Raw genomic sequence first — 21,270 nt, 5'->3', positions numbered from 1 at the left:
AAGAACTGATGCCGGTAGTGTTTTTATAGATAGATGTTAGAGCTCTGGAAAATTGTGTGGTTAACATTAATCTGAAGTCCCTGGAGTTAAGCTAAAAAGCAGAGTTCCGGAATTCAGTCAGTTAAATACCAAGTGCCAAATGAAAAAATCTTCAAATGTATTTCCTCTTCTGCTACAATTGTCCAAATATGACAAATTATAATTGATTGGAAAATGGGTTGTTTTCCAGTTTATAACAGAAACATCATCCTTTTAAATGAACAATACAATATTATTCTGCTTTGCTTTGGCAATAACTATTTATCAGATATGTTTGGTGGATTGCAAAGGTGCTGAAATTATACTCAACCTTGTAATTTCTTTCTAGTGAAGGAGATGTTGTGAGTTTGCATCTGCTGCAGTTAGCCTTTGGTGATAGAAAACGCTTGGCATCAGGACAAATCATGTATGAGGTAAAGTATGTATGTCTCTGAAATGCAACTAACACTGTGTATTAATCAAAAATTGGAAACAGTAATATTTGCTGTCATGGTTGGGGCTAGGGATACCCTATTCATGTCTTTCTGAATGCACTAATTTCAGGCCTTGGGTCTCATGCCTTACCTTCGTCGGTTGGGTTCTTCCACTTTTAGGTGGGAGTACGAGGCTGCAGTACCCCACATGTATCAACTGTGTTTACCTTCCACTGAACTTGGTACCTGGGTTACTTCCTTTTGGGAGCTGGGACCAGTGGTGTATATATTGTAACCCAGACAGCTTTCTTAAATCAAAGCATAAGAGAAGAGGGGTTTTTTGGTTTGTTTTTTAAACAGCCATGTTTTATAGATGGTTTGTTTCTTCCCTAAAGGCTTAGGAAGATCAATATAATCCCAGACCCTCTTGCCTCTGGGGTATGGGTGGCAGTCTGTATCTCAATCTCCCTGACCTTCAGGGACTCCCTTTTTAAATCTAGCCAAAGGTCTTTGTTCTGTCCTGTGTCTCTTGGATCTCATTAAACTGGTTGGGCAGCTCAGCAGCTGTCTGAGTGAATATATCTGCACTGTCTTTACTCTCTTGAAGTGTTTGCCAGGAGATGTGAATATCAGGACCCACCTCTATTTCTTGACAACTCTGTTAGTGAATTAACACAATATATGTATACAATAAGCAATACAATGACCTGATCAAGATACAGTATTCATAAATTATTACAGTCAATGAATCTATCATACTTATACCACATAAATCTTAACAAAAATCACTTTGTACTGTGCACTACTGAGGTTTGAAAAAACTGCTTCTGGAAAGTTTGACGCAAATGACAGTAATCTGACATAGCAATTCCTCCCTCTTTACCCACTGTACTTCTGTTTTGATACTATTCTTTCCAAATATTTTGGAAGCAGTGTGGATGCATATAATTTACATTAACTTTTTGCAATATGAAATCTGGATATTTTTGTAGTGCTATACTGAGTTATTGGCTTGGAAAATAGCTACTTTCAGAGGCTTAAATTTCCCAGTGTTTTCAGTTTCCTCCTGTCGTGCTTCCCTTACAGCAAGAAAAGCTCCTTTCTCACCGTAGTTCATGTGCGTGTTGACTATATAAATGTTTAGGTACTGAAAGAAGATGTCTTTCAATTTTGAAAAGCAAAAATTGATAATATGAGGACAAGGTATAAATGTTATAAAGTGATTAAACTTTTTTTCTCAATATGGATGTCATTGCTTTATCTTAGTTTACATGCAGTCATAGTGAAGGCAAAGTTGATACAGTGCTCTGGATTAACAGAATGTGCTCTGTTTTACCTTAGGTTTTGATTATTTTTTTTTAAAAGGGCTTTTCACTGTAATTTACTCATGTTTTTTATTTTACATTGCCATAAGTGCTTTGGCAGGAGGATATGGGGAAGCGCCTCAAAATTATTTTTCTCCTTTCAGCTTCAATTTTCTGTGTTTCTGCTTCACTTTATGCCGTTATACTAGGGCTCTGGCTAAAAGATCTTATTTTTTGTTCTGCCCTGTGTGTGGTCTCTCGCTTCTCTCTCTCCTCTCCTCCCCCCCCCGCCCCCCCGCAAACATATACATATTTTTACAGCTCATAGGCATTCCCACCTCATGGCTTCCAATACCCTGATTTGCCCTGTACCAGTGCTTTGACACACAAACTTTGTGTACCCCAGCACTGCTTGAGTTCAGATGTATCTTTTGAAAAAGTCTGACTGGCATAACTATACATGAATTCCCAGAGTTGCTAAGTGTGTGCATGTGAAATGTTCATTTTTCTTTTCACATTACATAAATCTTGTTTGGATGAGAGAGTGTGATATGGAGGAATGTGTGGACTTATATTTTGTCTTAAGTAAAACAAAACTTTAGAATGTGGGTAGATTAAGATGACCATAGAAATGTATATTTTAGCATTCTAAGCTTATTATTGTAGGGGTTTTAAAGAAATAAAAAAGGAAAACTTGATTCTTAACTATTTGTCATGTAGCTACTGCCAAGTCCTTGTAAAACTGCATAATAGTAGGAAAATTCTCCTGAATAGTGAAAATGATGGACATTATTAGTATTTTTGTATCAACTTAGTTTTGATTACCCTCAGATCTAGGGTTATTGAGTTCTTTATTGCACTTAATTTCTGTAACATGCCAAAATATATTCTAAAAAATATGTAATTTGGGATTCCTTTGGTTGACTCATAAGAGATGCAGTCTCTTCCATATTTAAGTGTAATAATATACATATTCATTTCAAATAATTTTTATTTGTCTTTCAGGGTTTGGAGTACTGTGAAGAAAGGTACAGTCTAGACCTCACAGGTGGAGTCTTTTCATTAAGAGGGCAGACTAGCAATACCAAACTACTCAGTTGTCAGACTATAGAAAAATTTCGCAGCCATGTTGACAGAGAGGATGGCGTGAATGAAGGTTTGTTGCTAGGTCGAAAAAATTTTCAAGTTGAACTGTAACATAATGCTTTTGAAGAAAACAGTGGAGTTGGATTCTAAAAATATCTGTTCTAGCATGTGAGAATGCTGAAATAGTTCTGTACCCACAGCCTTAAAAGTTTACTTAAATAGTTGTATAGAATAAACATATTTAAAGACTAAAAGTGAGATGTTTCAGTTGCAATTAATATGGAAAATGACTGTGGAACAGGGAAACCTGATATGTAAGGTACATGATTAAATTGGAAAAAAAAATCTATATCTCTGAGGTGTAGGCTTTTTGGTGTTCAGCCTTCTTTTTAACTTAAAGGTAAGTTAAAAGTATAATAATACTTTGGATACAGATTGTCCAAAGCTGTATTCTGGATAGGCCTTTTTAATGCTGTCCTACTCTTGTGTGGAGGACTTAAAAAGGAATGTGAAATTTTTGTTTACATGCAGTAGTTGCAGGAAAAGATGATACAACTATTTCTAGAATTAGTAAATACAGCAGGCATTAGCTACAAAGGCTGCCCAAAACGTGGAGTTCATACTGCTCGCCAATTTCTCCTGTAGGCCATTGTGCATATCCGTTGTATGTAGACAACTGAGCTGCTTTCATGTTTGTTTGTATTTAAATATCCAAATTAGACTGAGCTGTTAAACTCCAGATTATCTGTTTAACTATATACTGAACCCCAAAAGTGGTCAGCTGCTTGCAGTGTTGATGAGCTGAAAGGGCATCTGTGAAGGAGAACTTCAGTGTATGAGGAGAAAGGAGTTCTCCCCGCTCCCCCTTCTATTTAAGCTCTGTAGTTTGTGCAAACACAATGAAAATAGCTCTTTTTGGATTAAAAATAAAAGCACTATAGTTGGGTGATTTTTTTTCTAGGAAGTAAGATGAACTTTAAACACCCACACTCCTGGGGGAAAGTATTTGACTTTGAATGCTTCCTGACCCCCACCCCTCCAGGGTAAATCTAAGTGTGTACAACTTTTTGAGGGATAAATGTAACATAATTTTATTTAAAAAATTAACATGATTTTTTTCTTTATGGAAAGATGGGGTCCAGGATTTGTAAAAGACAAAATCAACTCCTCCCCTCTCCCCCCCATTGTTAACCTGGGACTAGTCTATGCTTCTCTGTTCTAAAGCATGGAGCCTCTAGACTTTCTCAGTGGAATATCTGTACAAATTTAACATTGGTGAAACATAATTGTTCCCTTACCTTGTTTTCAGAAATGGCAGAACCACTTTTTGTTGTTAAAACAAACAAAAAATCAGCCCAGGGCAGACCCTTGGCATAAAAAACTTCAGCTTTTATGGTTAAGTTTTGGCAGTTATAAGCAGCTGAAAACAGGGTCTTACAATGGAAAATGTTAGGCAATTTTAACTAATGAAAGCGCTGCCAGCTCCACCTATAACTATTTATAAAACTTTTGATCTTAAGCGTTCCTTTAAACGGCCTCTCTCCCAACCCCCTTGTATTTATTTCACTTTGAAGTAGTAGTCTGAGGCTCACTTACATGACAGATAGGCACAAACTGTGTTCTTGGAAAGTTCTCACATGATATCGGTCCAAGTTATAGTTTGCAATTCTCTTTTCCCTTTCAGGTAGATAGTGAACTCTTTATTATAGTTTTACTTAGGCTGTGTCTACACTACCACAGTAAGTTGACCTACTCTACGCAACTCCAGCTACGTGAATAATGTAACTGGAGTCGACATACCTTATGTCACATTACCGTGGGGTCTACACTGCAAGGGGTCGACCGGAGAAACTCTCCCATTGACTTACCTTACTCTTCTCGTCTGGGGTAGGGTACAGGGGTCGACTGGAGAGCAATCTGCTGTCTATTTGGCAGGTCTTCACTTGACCCGCTAAATCGACCACCAGTGGATCGATCTCAGAGCGTCAATCCCGGCTGCAGTGTAGACCTGCCTTTAGGTTTAATCTACACTAGAAAATTAGGTTGGCATAAGTCACTCAGGAGTGTGAAAAATCCACACCCCTGAGCGGTGTAGTTTAGCTGGCCTGAGTCCCCATATTGACTGTGCTAGGTTGATGAAAGAATTCTTCTGTTAACCTAGCTACTGCCTCTTGGGGAGGTGGATTACCTATGCTGACTGGAGAATCCCTCCTGTTGGCATAAGTAGTGTCTACACCGAAGCGCTGCAGTGTTCTAAGTGTAGACAAGCCCGTAGTTATTTGAGCCATTGATCTAAAATAGAACAGTAATGAATAGTGAGGTGAGGGAAGAGGAAGACAGCTTCTTTGCACTTAAGATTTTCTGTGAAGACTTTCTGCTACTGCTGATCAGAGAGCACACACTGAAAGAGCAAAAGCTGTTGTGGTAAACTGATTCAGTTGTTTTTTGAACTTAAAGAATCAATGACTTCAAAGATAATTTGAGCAATTAACAAAACAGAAGATAGAACAGAGGCTCACAGAAGAACACTTGTAGGAAATGGGATGGGGACCCCAGACTGGAAATGATGTACCTAGAAGAACCTAATAAGGGTAAAAATATTCATATATTAAATTTGTATAGTTACTTTGTTCCCCATATTCCACAGGGCATTAAGATTCTCCTTTGCTCACATTTAGAGGAGACTCCCTTTCTGCCCCATCTCAAAAAAAAAACAACCAACCCTTATTGGAAGCTACTATAGTATTAGGCCACATATGTTGTGTTTTTTAATTAAGGTATTTATTCCAGTTATGTTACACGATATTCTTGTGACACTTTTTTGTATTTTGAATCTATCTGGCTGAAAAGTGGCTATTCTGGAAGCATGTAAATGAGGCAATTACACAGTGATCAATAAATGAATAATGCAAACCACTAATCTGACATTCTTCTTAATTTCATATTGATGGTACTTCTTAAAGGTGTTAACTTATATTTTTTTAACATGTAGCTACACATTTTGATAAAATAATTGGAAATATGGGAAATTCAGATTAGCCTGGTCCCAACAATAGATATTTTATTAAATCTGATATATGAACAAAATGAATCTGGGTTATAGCCACTTAAGGAGTTAACATTTCATATCTTTAAGACAGTAAGGCATTCTGCCAAAATATTGAGTTTGTTTTTTCTACCTCAACAATAGTGGTAAACAAGTAGTATGACAAGTTTGAACTAAATGTTACTGTGTCGCAGTATCTGCTGATTTATTTTAAAGAAATGCCATCTTTCTTACAGTAATATCTCCTGATACGAGTGTGTCAGTCTTCAGCTGGCAAGTGAATACATACGGCCAGGGCAAACCATCTACTTATTTGGGCATATTTGACATAAATCGCTGGTATCATGCTCAAATGCCAGATTCTTTGAGGTGAGACTTTATTGTGTGTATTTTACGTAGCTTTCAAAATGGTTATAAATGATTAATCGACTTCTTACTTGTATGTATTTACTTTCTCTAAGACCAGGGGAATTTCTTCATAATTGCCCCTATTTTGCATTATGGTCGCTGGATGCTGTAGTGAGTATGACTTCTCCACACCACATCTTGGATATTCTGGTACATGAGCGAAGCTTAAGTCGTGGAGTTCCTCCTTCATATCCGCCCCCTGAGCAGTTTTTTAATCCAAGCACCTACACTTTTGGTATGTATTTCAGCTTAGCTGAATTTAGGAGAGCAAACTTAATAAGAGAATTGAGGTTATGTCATTTATTGATTATTTTTTATTTATATATATATATATATATAGTTGTTTCCTGTGTGTGACTTTAAACAATTAGAAACACTTAAATTTTACTTTCAAAATAGTTCTTTAATAATGGAAAGTATTTTAAATGCAGATTGCCAAATTTTGAAATCTAATGCATTTGTAATATAGCCTGTGAAGAAATGATTGTTACAGAAATTAAATAGGTTTAATTTGTGTACTGTGCTAGAGCTGTTCTATATAGTGTACAGCCCAAGTAAAATTTCCACACAGATGTGTGAATGCTGCAAAATAAATGTGTAAGTGAACTGAGCCAAATAAGTATTTATTTAGCTTTTTAATCCACTCCCAATATTAACCCCATTTTTAATAGAAGCTGTTTACTTTGTATTGCTGTACCATATCCTCAAAAATATAGATTTTTAGCCAAGTGCTCTTTGTTTTCTTAGATGCTACTTGTTTGTTGAACTCTGGAGTTGTTCACATGACTTGCACTGGGTTTCAGAAGGAGGTACTTTTTTTTTTTCTTTCTAGCTTTCTTTCTGATATCTAAAAATGTTCATCCTCTGTCATTTGTATTAAACTGACTTATATTTATGCAGGGGGGGGGCATTTTGTGCTAAAAGGGCTATATCTTGCCCCATTAAAGTCAGTGATAAAATTCCTATTGGCTTCAATTGGAACAGGTCCTAAATATGTGTAGATGAGTCTGATGTAGATGTCTCAGGAGGTAACGATAAAGCCGTGTGTGACTTGGTTTGAATGCTAGATTATGGAGAGGTAACATCCTTGTCTCTCCATACATAAGGTTGCAACTGTTTCTTTTAAGCCTGGATTTTCATCATTATACGATTTAGGACAGGGAAAAGATTTGAAAATTTGGTGGATAATTTAGGATGGAGAGGATTTTGTTTGTGTATTTCATGCATACATGTCCAAGCACAACTTTCAAGCACTTCATGGATTACAGCTGCTGAGAGAGAGAGTCTGGACCTGGGACCTTTATATTTTTAGGAGGGAAATTATTTTCTGAATTGGAAAAGGGAGACCCAGTTACATTTCACCTAACTAAATTTTTGGTACTTAAGTAGCTATAAACTGAAATTGTACATATAGTGGGTGTTTCCATGTGCAGTAGAAATTGAGTGTAGTTTTGTGCACAACACTTGTGTGCTGAAGACTTTATCTCTTCTACACATGTTTATATTACCTCAAAATATTCATGAGCTGGATACTGTCTAGTCCTTGCTCCCTCATTAGCTGGCACTTCTTCAGCAGAAATGCAGTAACTCCTCACTTAACATTGTAGTTATGTTCCTGAAAAATGCTACTTTAAGCGAAACGATGTTAAGCGAATCCAATTTCCCCAAAAGAATTAATGTAAATAGGGAGGGTTAGATTCCAGGGAAACTTTTTTCATCAGACAAAAGACTCTCTAATATAGTCGTATTCAGAGGGTGGGATGCATCCCAGGGAATATTACTTCTAAATGATGAACTAGCACTCAGCTGAGCCCTCAAGGGTTAACATGTTGTTAATATAGCCTCACACTCTACAAGGCAGCACTAATGGAGGGAGGGGAGACGGCAGAGAGAGAGAGACAGAGAAACAAGCATTGCCCCTTTAAGTATGCTGACCGCACTCTAAAGCCTGGTCTACACTATGCGTTTAAACCGGTTTTAGGAGCGTAAAACCGATTTAACGCCACACCCGTCCACACTAAGAGGCCCTTTATATCGGTATAAAGGGCTCTTTAAACTGGTTTCTGTACTCTTCCCTAACGAGAGGAGTAGCGCTAATATCGGTATTACCATATCGGATTGGGGTTAGTGTGGCCGCAGATCGATGGTATTGGCCTCCGGGCGGTATCCCACAGTGCACCACTGACCGCTCTGGACAGCAATCTGAACTCGGATGCAGTGGCCAGGTAGACAGGAAAAGCCCCGCGAACTTTTGAATATTTCCTGTTTGCCCAGCGTGGAGCTCCGATCAGCACGGGTGGTGATGCAGTTAAAAATCAAAGTAAAGAAAGAGCTCCCGCATGGACGATGCGGACGTGATCGCTGTAAGGGCAGGCAAATCTGTTCTATCAGCGCTCAAAATCATTTTTTAAATATCTCCAGACAGATGCCATAGCAGGGACTCAGCGCACTGCTGCGTGACAAGCGTAACGGAAAGCCAAAGAATCAAATGGACGCTCATGGACTGGAGGACTCAAGCTATCCCACAGTTCCTGCAGTCTCTGAAAAGCATTTGCATTCTTGGCTGAGCTCCAAATGCTTCTAGGGTCAAAAACAGTGTCCGCGGTGGGTCAGGGCATAGCTAGGCAATTTACGCACACCCCCACCCACCCCCAGAAGTGAAAGGGAAAACAATCCTCTCTTGACTCTTTTACATGTCACCCTATCTTTACTGAATGCTGCAGATAGACGCGATGGTGCAGCACTCAACACCAACATCCTTGCTCCCCCCACGCTATGGATGGCTGATGGTACAAAACGACTGGTATCCGTCCTCATCATCAGCCTATTGGCACATGGGGCAGTGCAAAAGGACTGGTAACCATGCTGACTAGCATCTGTTAGGTCGATCAAGGGCGCCTGGCCCTAATTTTTCCTGGTAGATGGTACAATATGGCTGATAACCATCGTCATCATAGCAACAGGGGGCTGAGCTCCATCAGCCCCCACCCTTCATGTGTAAAGAAAAGATTCAATTGCCCCTGAACTAGCAGAGGGATGCTGGGCTCCTCTCCTACACACTCCTTACTGTCCTGTCTGGACTATCATAGCAGCTGGAGGCTGCCTTCCACTCATATCTCACTAACAAGTCACTGTGTCTTATTCCTGCATTCTTTATTACTTCATCACACAAGTGGGGGGACAATGCTACGGTAGCCCAGGAAGGCTGAGGGAAGAACGGAATCAACAGGTGGGGTTGTTGCAGGAGCACCCCCTGTGAATAGCATACAGCTCATAATTTCTGCAGGATCTGACACAGAGCAGCTGTGCTCTCTGGTTCTCTGATACAGTGGTTCTCTAGTACACTTGCCCATATTCTAGGCAGGACTGATTCTATTTTTAGATACCAAAAAGGAGGGATTGACTCAGGGAGTCATTCCCAATTTTGGCTTTTGCGCCCCTGGCTAAGAGCAGCCAGGGGCACTTATGACAGCAGCAAATGGCACAGTGCAAAAGGACTGGTAGCCACGATCATCTTATTACCAATTTATGGTATGGTAGATGGTACAATATGGCTGATAACCATCTCTGCTATCATGCAAAAGCAAAAGCATGCTGCTGTATAGCGCTGCTGAATCGCCTCTGTGAGCGGCATCTAATACACATACGGTGACAGTCACAAAAGGCGAAACAGGCTCCATGATTGCCATGCTATGGCATCTTCCAGGGCAATCCAGGGAAAAAAGGCATGAAATGCTTGTCTGCCGTTGCTTTCCCAGCGGAAGGAGTGACTGACGACATTTACCCAGAACCACCCGCGACAATGATTTTTGCCGCATCAGGCACTGGGATCTCAACCCGGAAATTCAAAGGGGCGGGGGAGGCTGCGGGAACTATGGGATAGCTACGGAATAGCTACCCACAGTGCAATGCTCCAGAAATCGACGCTAGCCTCGCACCGTGGACGCACACCACCGATTTAATGTGTTTAGTGTGGCCGCGCACACTCGATTTTATACAGTCTGTTTTGTTAAACCGGTTTATGTAAATTCGGAATAATCCCGTAGTGTAGACGTATCCTCTGTACATTGCCTTTTTAACTAGATTAGCAAGTTGACAGCAGCTGCTACCAGCAAGTTCCCTCCATCCTGAGCCCTGTGGTGTGTCCTCCCCCCCCCCCCGCTCTGTGGAGATAAGGTACAGGAGCGGGGTTGGGGTTGAGGGGAGACCTGACATTAGCATCCCTCTTCCCCCCACCTCTGCACAGTTAGCAGGAGGCTTCTAGGAGCAGCTCCAAGGCAGAGGGCAGGAGCAGCACAGGACAGTGGAGGGAGGGACAGCTGAATGCCAGCAATTGATAGCCTGCCGGGTGGCTGCCGCACAGGGAACCTAGGGGAAGGGGGAGCTGATAGGGGGGCTGCCAGTCCGCCATATTTCCAAGCCCCCACCAGCTAGCTCCAACGGGCTGCTCTTTCTGCAAGCAGTGGACAAAGCAGGCAGCTGCCAAACAACGTTATAAGGGAGCATTGCGCAACTTTAAACGAGTGTGTTCTCTAATAGATCAGCAACGTAACAATGTTAACTGGGATGACTTTAAGTGAGGACTTACTGTAATTTCTGGGGTGCTGGTTCAGCCACTCAAAGAGCTACGGCTGATGCACTTCTGACTTTGTTGCTGTCCCTGTGTGAGAAGCACCTATTGGTGTAGAAAAAAGCCACAAGAGTATGCATTCTTGGCCCTTTTGGCATTCCTTTACACTTCTCAAAAGTTGTTCTTGTAACTTAAGACAAATCTGGTAAATTACAGCCATGCAGCTCAATTAAGGAGACCAAAAGGTCCCTAAGATTGCACATCTTTTGGCTGTTTTTTCAAATCTCTATTTCTCCCACAGATAAGAACAGAGAGAGTCTCACTAAGTTTTTGGTTTATGTGTGTATAATTTTAGCGTTCATTTCTGCTGGGATGCTAGAGTCAGCATTTAAGAAGCAGCGTAGTGTGTGTGTTAATAGAGAAGCTAGACAAATATTTAGACAAGATACTCAAATAAGACAGTGGCCATTAGACTAATCTGAGACTTATTTTGAGAAATTTAATTGTTCAAGTATGTGCTTTGTTGCTTTGGTATGCCATCTCAAAGACTATACAATTGTTAAATTTACATGCCAACTTGGTAAAGTATACTTGTGAGGTAAGATTTCTTTGCTGCTTCTGTTTAGAGAAGAGAAGCATTTTGGGGGTGTTTATAACATTTCTGCTGTAAATAACTACTCATATTTGTCAACTGAATAAACATCAGAGTTGAATAATTATAGCTGTCTTAATTTGTAATTTTGTCATTAATGTTTCAGACCTTACATTTTTTAAAGAAATCTGGTTCTTTTTTAAATGAAGCCATTCCTGATAACTTCAATAGATGTCTTATCGCTGGCTTGCTGTCTCCGAGACTTATTGATGTACAACCTTCTAGTTTGAGTCAGGTGACTATATATTATCATTTTGTTTAAATGAAATTATTGTAAAACTACAAGAAAATGTGATAAATACCTTCATACGATTTGCCTGTGGCATAAAAACCACAAATATATACAGGGGTGAAAGTAACTTAAAGGACTTAGCGGTATGCTGGAGTCCTGAGCAGGGGGCGGGGCCTCAACTGTGAAACAAACAAAACAAAATTGGTTTTACCTTCTTCTGCTCTTTTATGTTGTATTAAAAACTACCTGATGGACTTCCAGCAGAAAGAAGCCATGTTCTTGTTCTCATGAGAAATACCTGATTTTTCACTTACCTTCCTTGTAAACAGACTTTCCCAAAATGATTGGAAAGATGTGATATTTAGCTGTACTTCTTTCTTCTCCAGCCAAAATACGTATTTTGAAGGTGGGAATAGTGAAGTCTGTATATTGTAAGAAAACAGTAAAGTGCAAGAAACCCTCACTAAAGAACTGTTTTCATTATGTTGCTCCTTTCTTTTCATAAAACTGCTGCTAGTTTTCAAATCTCTGGACAGTAAGGTCAACAAACAGCAAGAGCACAGATGCCTTTCCCCCAGCACACTTTTATAGGTATTTCTCCCTACTCTTTGGTGCATCCTGCCCCTAATCACAGAGTAAATAACTTTTTAGAATTCAGTATGTGAAGGGATGAAAAGGATCAGAGGCAAACTCTATTAAACACTTTCTTAAATTGACAAAGAAAAAAAATCCAAATGTTATAATAACTTTGAAACTCTGCTTTTGGGACCTTTTATCTATAGCTAAGATCTAAGATGGTCTGGAAAGAATCGTCTGGGGGTAAAAAGTTTCTAATCATACTTCACTAATTTTGTACTGATTTTGTTCAAACGTAATAACTGATTGTTTTTGGCATCCAGATACATTACATATAATTGGAAATAAATCTTATTTACCATTGCTGGCTTGAAAGCATTTGAATCTTTTTTACTATCTATTTTATCTCTGTTACATTTTTAGGAGGAGCAGTTAGAAGCTATATTATCTGCTGCTGTCCAAACAAGTTCTTTAGGACTTCTTACTGGCTGCATCAAACAGTGGACAGCTGAAGGTAATGCTCTGCTTTTTATTAACTTTATTTTTTGACCTAGAAGAGAATTTGTTCTTATGTTTTTTAATTTTTTTTAATAGAACAACCAAACTCAGCTGCTAACCTGCGCTTTGTTCTCGAGTGGACATGGAATAAAGTGATTTACACAAAAGATGAGTTTGACCGGATGTGTAAGTATTAGAGTATGGTCATTTTGCAGGAAATAAGCGTTATCTTTCCTAATTTGAATACATGCAGTAATGTGGGTGTATTAGTACTTCACATGATAGTTTGTATGTCCACAGAAATGCTTTTAACTCTTCTCTTGAAGTTGTGTACAGACTAACCATGTCATGTTTGTCCTTTATAAGGTGTCCCACTGTTTGATGGCTCATGTAACTTCATTGATCCACAGACTATACAGTCTCTTCAGCACTGCCAGTTGCTTCTTAGCAACCTTAGCACAGTCTTGAACTGCTTTCTAACAGAAGCACAAGAGCTCACTGAGAGAGGTTTGTAACCGTATTATCAACTTGAGTACGTTTTATTATGAAATGTGTTTTCTAAGGTAGAGGAATAGGCCTGAGTTATGGAAAGCGTGAGCTTTCCCTATTTTCCCTTTTTCAGTTTTACTTTTTTTCTTAATTTTCTCCAGTTTGCAAAGGGAGGATCAAGCTGCTTGTTTGGAATTTTGCAATCAGGTTCAGCAGCTGGGAGAAGGATTGAGTCTATGAGTGGGGAACATTGTAGTTGTCAATTAGCCTCCTCCCTGGGGGTTATGGGAGGTTGCTTACTGAGTGAGTGTGCATGTGGGTGGAATAGGGTAGTCAGCTCAAGAAGTTGTGTAAGAGGCCACTGGCTAGAACAGGGGTGGGGAATCTTTTTTCTATTGGGGCTACTGACCCACAGAAAAAAATCAGTTGTGGGCTATATGCAGCCCTGCAGGGGAACTTGGAGGCTCAGGGCTTCCCCTTGGTTCTGCGGTGGGGCCAGAAATAAGAGGTGCAGGGTGCAGGAGAGGGGATGAAGGCTCCGGACGGAGGTATGGGCTCTGGGGTGGGCAGGGGATGAGGGGTTTGCAGTGCAGGAGGGGCTCTGGGCTGGGGCCAAGGGGTTTGGAGTGCAGGAGCGGGCTCAGGGCTGGGGCAGAGGGTTGGGGTGTGGGTGAGGGCACGGGGCCTGGGAGGGAGTTAGGGTACAGGAGGGGGTTCCGACCTGGGCCAGAGGGTTTGGGGTGCCGGCTCCGTCTGGGCAGCACTTACCTCAGACAGCTCCTGGTCGGCAGCACAGCGGGGCTAAGGCAGGCTCCCTGCCTGCCAGGGCTCTGTGCTGCTCCCAAAAGTGGCCACCATGTCTGGCCCCTAGGCGGAGGGGCCAGGGGGCTCTGTGCGGTGCACACTGTCTTCCGCAGCTCCCATTGGCGGCGGTTTCCGGCCAATGGGAGCTGCGTAGCTGGTGCTGGGGAGGGGCAGCAGTGTGTGGAGCTTACCTGATCGCCCCTGTTCCTAGGACATGACGGCCGCTTCTGGAAGCTACACAGAGCCAACTGGACTTTTAACAGCCTGGCAACCCTCGCTTCCCTCCACAGCGGGGTGAGCCTGCACGGAAACTTGCTGCGGGCTGGAAATAATGAAGCAGCAGGCTGGATCTGGTCTGCAGGCCATAGGTTCCCCATCCCTGGGTTAGATGCAGCAGCCCCTAGGGTGAGATGTGTGTTAGTAATACCCAAGAATTTTCTTGCCACTTCATGAAGTCTGAAGTCTTGAACAGGGTGAGAGCTGTCTCTCAGAAATAAAGCTGGGGGAAATCCAGTGCTTAAGGAGCTCTAGAATAGCAAACCCAGGTGTCTCCATAAGAAATGCAGAGGAAAAACTGTAAAGTAACCGTTGTTTCCAAAGGTTGATTAGAAATAAGAAATGTAAAAATTTCTTGAATGCTTTCAATACAAAAAAAGAACCACTTTATCAGTGTCATTGTAGTTAATATTTTTGGTAACTGAATGGCAATGTAATTTTATAAACTCTTTCTAGGTTTTACAGATTTGACAAATAAGCAGGTTGTAACCAGCCTCATTTCTCAATATGCACATGTGGTCATTTGGTTCTGCCGGTCCAGTCTCCTTCCAGAGGGTTTAGGTAAGTTTTGAACAATAACACACTTCAGATGTGACAAGCGCTTACCACTTTCTGCAATATTTGCTTCCAAAAGAAAAATTCTTAAAACCATAATTTAGTAAACGACTTACCAACAAATTGCGTTGGTACAACTGTAATGTATACTTAAGTTTCAACAACTTAGCTTGGTCAGGGTGGCCGAGCGGTCCAAGGCGCTGCGTTTAGGCCGCAGTCTCCTCCGGAGGCGTGGGTTCGAATCCCACTCCTGACAGCCGCTTGCTGGGCTTTTGGGGAAGGGATAGCTCAGTGGTTTGAGTATTGGCCTGCTAAACCCAGGGTTGTGAGTTCAATCCTTGAGGGGGCCACTTAGGGATCTGGGGCAAAAATTGGTCCTGCTAGTGAAGGCAAGGGGCTGGACTCAATGACCTTTCAAGGTCCCTTCCAGCTCTAGGAGATTGGTATATCTCCAATTATTACCTATTACCTAACAACATAGACTAACCTTTTATGTAATTGTTGTTTTAATCCAGTTCCAATGCTGGCTTTACTTTTAAGTATTCCACATATTTAGGTAAATATTCACTTATGATGGTTAACTCCTCCTTCCATAAGAAGTCTCTTACTAGGTTTAGAACTTGGTGTATTCAGTTGCCTAGCTAACTGTCCTTATATAGCTAGTATTTTGATGGCGTTTTTTTATCAGTAAAAACACATGTATTGGCTTACATAGATGTAGAAGAAAATCTGCCTATAAATGCTCCCTTTACAAATTTAAAAAAGCAGTCCCTGTCTGAGATCACCTAAAAATATATTTTATTCTGTTGGGGAAGATAACACAGAAGCTTTTACTTCATGTGGTCTGAATTACCCAGTAATCTTTATTCATGGGATAATTTTCAAATATGGGTCACTTACTAAAATAAGGAATGAAGTGAGAGCCTTGTGGCTTACTGCTGTCTTATTTAAAAAAAAAAAATTAAAAGAGCAGAATTAGAACCACTTTCTTCCAAAGTTGTCAGATTGCTTGTTCTTAATATTAAAAATAAAACTCAGCAGTTTTCTGTTTCAAGTCTTTTAAAATTACTTCTGATTTTATTAGGTTTCTTGAACTATGTATTTTTTCTCGGTTGCATGCAGATGATGATATGCAGTTGTCTAGGCCTTTCTACAATTACCCAGTGATACAAAGCTACTGTACTGGTCACCGACAGAAACTAGAGCGCTTGTCAAGGTAAGGTTCATTCACAAACACACCCACGCCCACCACTGAATTCAGAGGGACTGCTTTCATTTATAAAGGTGGGGCTCAGGGCCACTGTTGGTCTGCTCGCCCTTTTTTATGAAGTAAAGTGAAACAATCCTTGACCTGATTCTAGAAATATATTGGGTAATACTGTAAATAATTTAATCCAAAGTCTAAACTGTGTGACTTCTGCAGTTCAAAAAGATGGTTCATTTGGTAACATGGCATTAATTGTCTCTGATTCAAAACAGATAGGCACCAAGTTTCCAAAAGTTTTGTTTAGGCATGCAAAGATGAACTATTCAAAAAGGGTTAGCTCTTTAAATGACTGTTTGTTTGATAAGACATCATAAAGTCTGTTTTAGGACTAAATCTCTTTTTTGGAGTTCACTTGTGTACATTTTTACTTCAAGCAGGTGGCCCTTATTGTTGTGTTCAGTTGGAACTTTTAAAGAACTAACTCTCTTCTAACTCAGTACCCAGTTAGAAATTACATCTTTATCTGAACTTTTTACAGACTTGTTTATTTTTCATGTGAAATGTCTTGACTAGGATTAATATAGATTTTAATCTAAAATCACACTGATACAAATCAAATAGAAATAATTATAAAAAATTTCCAGCAGGATTGGGGCTAAGAAAGATACTAGGGAGAAGGTGGAAAATACAGCAGACACTCAGGCCTTGTCTACACAACAAAGTTAGGTCAACTGAAGTCGATGTACAGCCACCGCAGTAATTAAAGCGGTGGTTCACATGCACACTATGCTCCTTCTGTTGATAGTATATGTCCTCACCAGAAGCACTTCCACTGACTGAAGTGAGGCATTGTGGGGCACTGACAGCTCTTGGGGCTCACCGCCAGTGTCTACACAGACGTTGTCTCGCTCTAACCACATCAATCTAAGTGCTATACCTCTGGCAGAGATGGAGTTAAGTCGATGTAATGGGCGACTTAGGCCTGGTCTACACTGGGGGTGGGGGGATTGATCTAAGATATGCAACTTCAGCTACGAGAATAGCGTAGCTGAAGTTGACGTATCTTAGATCAACTTAGATTGATTTACTTCGCGTCCTCGCAGCGTGGGATCGACGGCTGCCGCTCCCCCCGTCGACTCCACTTCCACCTCTCACCCTGGTGGAGTTCCGGAGTCAATGGGGAGTCCATTCGGGGATCGATGTATTGTGTCTAGATCGATCACTACCCGCTGATCGGGCGGGTAGTGTAGACATACCCTTACATTAGTGGGAGCAACATTGTAGTGTAGACACAGAGAAAGGTCAATGTAAGCTGTCTTACATCAACCTAACTGCAATGTAGACCAGGCCTTAGCCTACTAACTCTGTTTAACATAATTTATCAGAGGGTAGGTGTTAGTCTGTATCCACAAAAACGAGGAGTCCAGTGGCACCTTAAAGACTGTAACAGATTTATTTGGGCATCAGTCTTTAAGGTCCACTGGACTCCATGTTGTTTTTAACATCATTGGGAATTTGCAGGTGGTACTTTGGCGACCAGGAGTCTCCAGTGATGTTTGAATGGAATTAAAATTACTAGACTTCAAACCAATGTGTTTCCTTTGTTCATACCAACATCTATGTACAGCACGGCTGCATGAAATTGGAATTTTTTCAGTGGAAAAAGTGAGATTAGAAAGCAAATGAATTTTCCTTAATTTTGGCAGAGTATTTCTGTGTTGGCACAATTACAAAATTCTCTGTGGTGATAGATCTATGCAAAAAGAATAGTAGTTCTTCGAGTAGTCTCTCTATGGGTGCTCCACTGTAGGTATGTCTGTGTCCCCACACTGCTGATTGGAGAGCTTCGGTAACAGTATCTGTTGGGTCTGCACATACACTGTCTCTCCTCGTGCTGTGCCACGAGGCTAGCCAGTGTGCACGGGCTAACCGTCCTCAATTCCTTCTTAACCACCCCTGGTGAGAGAGAGAGAGAGAGAGCGCCATTAGAAATCTAAGGCTATTGTTCTTCCGTTTGCAGTTAGTTTTCCCCAGCGTGGGGTATGCCAGGCTTCAAGAAGTGCCACACTTCTAACGAGGTGATCCCGGTTGTGGATAAGCACTCCCAGTGCATCCATTGCCTCGGTGAGGGCCACCGAGTGCACCCTCTGCCAGCAGGTCTGGCTGAGATCCCGCAAGGACAGAGAGCTCCACCAGAAGATTCTTTGTGGAGGCAGCTCTCTAACCTCAATTTCCTGGCTGACGTGAGTCGTCCCCACAGCCTTCATCTTCTAAGGGAAGTGGATCGAAGAAACAGGCTGGGTACTCCTCTTGTAAGTCCTCCAAGAAGGACAGGAAGTCCACTAAGTGAGCCTAGGGATAGCTGCAAGTGATCTCCATTTCACTTGGTATCCTCAGCACCGAGACCACAGTTTGGTACCAGTGCACAGCGATTGTCCCTATCTCAGAGATCTGCAGAGCAGCGACATGGGTATCAGTCCACACTTTCGCAGAACACTCTACGGTCATTGGAGATTCCACCTTCAGTGCCAACCTGACTCCAAAGTCCCATCCCTCCAAGATGGGTATTGCATGGATGTTGCGTACAGTGAAGCACCCATATGGACACTACTGGAAGAAGTCACTCACCTTGTGCAGTAACGAAGGTTCTTCGAGATGTGTGTTCCTCTGGGTGCTCCACAACCTGCCTTCCTCCTCCTCCTACTCCTCCTCCTACTTAAGAGTTCCCATTTATGACTCTGAGGCCTGGTCTACACTAGGCGTTTAAATCGGTTTTAGGAGCGTAAAACCGATTTAACGCCAAAACCGTCCACACTAGGAGGCACCTTATATCGATTTTAATGGCTCTTTAAACCGGTTTCTGTACTCCTCCCTAACGAGAGGAGTAACGCTAGTATCGGTATTAACATATCGGATTAGGGTTAGTGTGGACGCTGATCGACGGTATTGGCCTCCGGGAGCTATCCCACAGTGCACCAGTGACCGCTCTGGACCGCAATCTGAACTCGGATGCAGTGGTCAGGTAAACAGGAAAAGCCCCGCGAACTTTTGAATATTTCCTGTTTGCCCAGCGTGGAGCTCCGATCAGCAACGGGTGGCGATGCAGTCGAAATCAAAATAAAAAAAAGAGCTCCCGCATGGACCATGCGGATGTGATCGCTGTAAGGGCAGGCAAATCCGTTCTATCCGTTCTATCAGCGCTCCGTTACAGAAGATGAAATTCAGAATCCTTTTTTTAAAATCTCCAGACAGACGCCATAGCAGGGACTCAGCGCACTGCAGCGTGACAAGCGTAACGGAAAGCCAAAGAATCAAATGGATGCGCATGGACTGGAGGACTGAAGCTATCCCACAGTTCCTGCAGCCTCCTAAAATTATTTGCATTCTTGGCTGAGCTCCAAATGCTTCTAGGGTCAAACACAGTGCCCGCGGGTCAGGGCATAGCTTGGCAATTCTACTCACCCCACCCCCCACCCACCCCCAAAAGCGAAAGGTTAAAACAATCCTCTGACTCTTTTACATGTCACCCTATCTTTACTGAATGCTGCAGATAGACGCGATAGATAGTGCAGCACTCAACACCAACATCCTTGCTCCCCCCCCGCCATGGGCGGCTGATGGTACAAAAGGATGGAAATCCATCTTCATCATCAGCATAAGCTGATCGTACAAAATGATGGAAATCCATCCTCATCATCAGCCTCAGCTGATGGTACAAAAGGACTGGTAACCGTCCTCGTCATCAGCCTATTGGCCCTAATTTTTTCTGGTGGATGGATGGTGCAATATGGCTGGTAACCATCCTCATCATAGCAACAGGGGGCTGAGCTCCATCAGCCCCCACCCTTCATGGGTTAAAGAAAAGATTCAGTTGCCCCTGGACTAGCAGTGGGATGCTGGGCTTCTCTCCTACACACTGCTTAATGTCCTGTCTGGACTATCATAGCAGCTGGAGGCTGCCTTCCACTCATTTCTCACTAACAAGTCAGTGTGTCTTATTCCTGCATTCTTTATTAATTCATCACACAAGTGGGGGGACAATGCTACGGTTAGCCAAGAAAGGCTGGGGGAAGAACGGAATCAACAGGTGGGGTTGTTACAGGAGCACCCCCTGTGAATAGCATACAGATAATAATTTCTGCGGGCTCTGACACAGAGCAGGTGGTTCTCTAGCACACTTGCCTATATTAGGCAGCACTGATTCTATTTTTAGATACCAAAAAGGAGGGATTGACTCAGGGAGTCATTCCCAATTTTTGCTTTTGCGCCCCTGGCTGATCGGCCAGGGGCACTTATGACAGCAGCCAATGGTACAAAACTATGGAAGGTGCAATATGGCTAGTAACCACTCTTGGCTTTTGCGCCCCTGGCTGATTGACCAGGGGCACTAGCAGCAAATGGTACAAAAGGACTGGTTTCCATGATCATCCTCAGTTCCAATTTATGGAAGGGTTTGGATGGTGCAATATGGCTAGTAACCATCTCTGCTGTCATGCAAAAGCAAAAGCATGCTTCTGTGTAGCGCTGCTGAATCGCCTCTGTGAGCGGCATCTAGTACACATACGGTGAGAGTCACAAACGGCAAAAAAAAGCTCCATGATTGCCATGCTATGGCATCTGCCAGGGCAATCCAGGGGAAAAAGGCGCGAAATGCTTGTCTGCCGTTGCTTTCCCAGACGAAGGAGTGACTGACGACATTTACCCAGAACCACCCGCGACAATGATTTTTGCCCCATCAGGCACTGGGATCTCAACCCGGAAGTTCCAAGGGGCGGGGGAGGCTGCGGGAACTATGGGATAGCTAGGGAATAGCTACCCACAGTGCAACGCTCCAGAAATCGACGCTAGCCACGGACCATGGACGCACACCACCGATTTAATGTGCTTAGTATGGCCGCGCTCCACCCGATTTTATAAATTCTGTTTTACAAAACCGGTTTATGCAAATTCGGAATAATCCCGTAGTGTAGACGTACCCTGAGGTAGAGAAGGAATTGAGGACGGTTAACCCATGTGCTCTGGTTAGCCTGGTAGTGTAGCACAAGTTGTGACAGTGCATGTGCGGGCCCAATGAGCATTGCTACCGAAGTTCTCCTATCAGCAGCACAGGGACGC

General features: G+C 42.1%; 1 protein-coding gene and 1 non-coding gene across 2 annotated transcripts in view; both read left to right on the top strand.

The window, feature by feature from the left end:
• The window catches only part of AHCTF1 (AT-hook containing transcription factor 1), an 80,640-nt gene that overhangs the window by 26,739 nt on the left and 32,631 nt on the right, over window positions 1-21,270 (top strand). Inside the window, exons 7-17 of the mRNA XM_045010556.1 lie at window positions 368-452; window positions 2,762-2,912; window positions 6,125-6,257; window positions 6,350-6,531; window positions 7,044-7,105; window positions 11,625-11,753; window positions 12,750-12,840; window positions 12,921-13,010; window positions 13,191-13,331; window positions 14,850-14,954; window positions 16,071-16,164. Coding sequence (XP_044866491.1) covers window positions 368-452; window positions 2,762-2,912; window positions 6,125-6,257; window positions 6,350-6,531; window positions 7,044-7,105; window positions 11,625-11,753; window positions 12,750-12,840; window positions 12,921-13,010; window positions 13,191-13,331; window positions 14,850-14,954; window positions 16,071-16,164 — 1,263 coding nt within the window. The remainder of the gene's footprint in view (window positions 1-367; window positions 453-2,761; window positions 2,913-6,124; window positions 6,258-6,349; window positions 6,532-7,043; window positions 7,106-11,624; window positions 11,754-12,749; window positions 12,841-12,920; window positions 13,011-13,190; window positions 13,332-14,849; window positions 14,955-16,070; window positions 16,165-21,270) is intronic.
• Window positions 15,122-15,204, top strand: TRNAL-UAG. Its single transcript has one exon. It is a non-coding gene; the product is annotated as a tRNA-Leu (tRNA).

Source organism: Mauremys mutica, chromosome 3 (genome assembly GCF_020497125.1).
Source record: "Mauremys mutica isolate MM-2020 ecotype Southern chromosome 3, ASM2049712v1, whole genome shotgun sequence".
Taxonomy (NCBI): Eukaryota; Metazoa; Chordata; order Testudines; family Geoemydidae; genus Mauremys; species Mauremys mutica.
The sequence above is the reverse complement of the archived record's forward strand: the minus strand, read 5'-3'. Positions and strand labels throughout refer to the sequence as shown.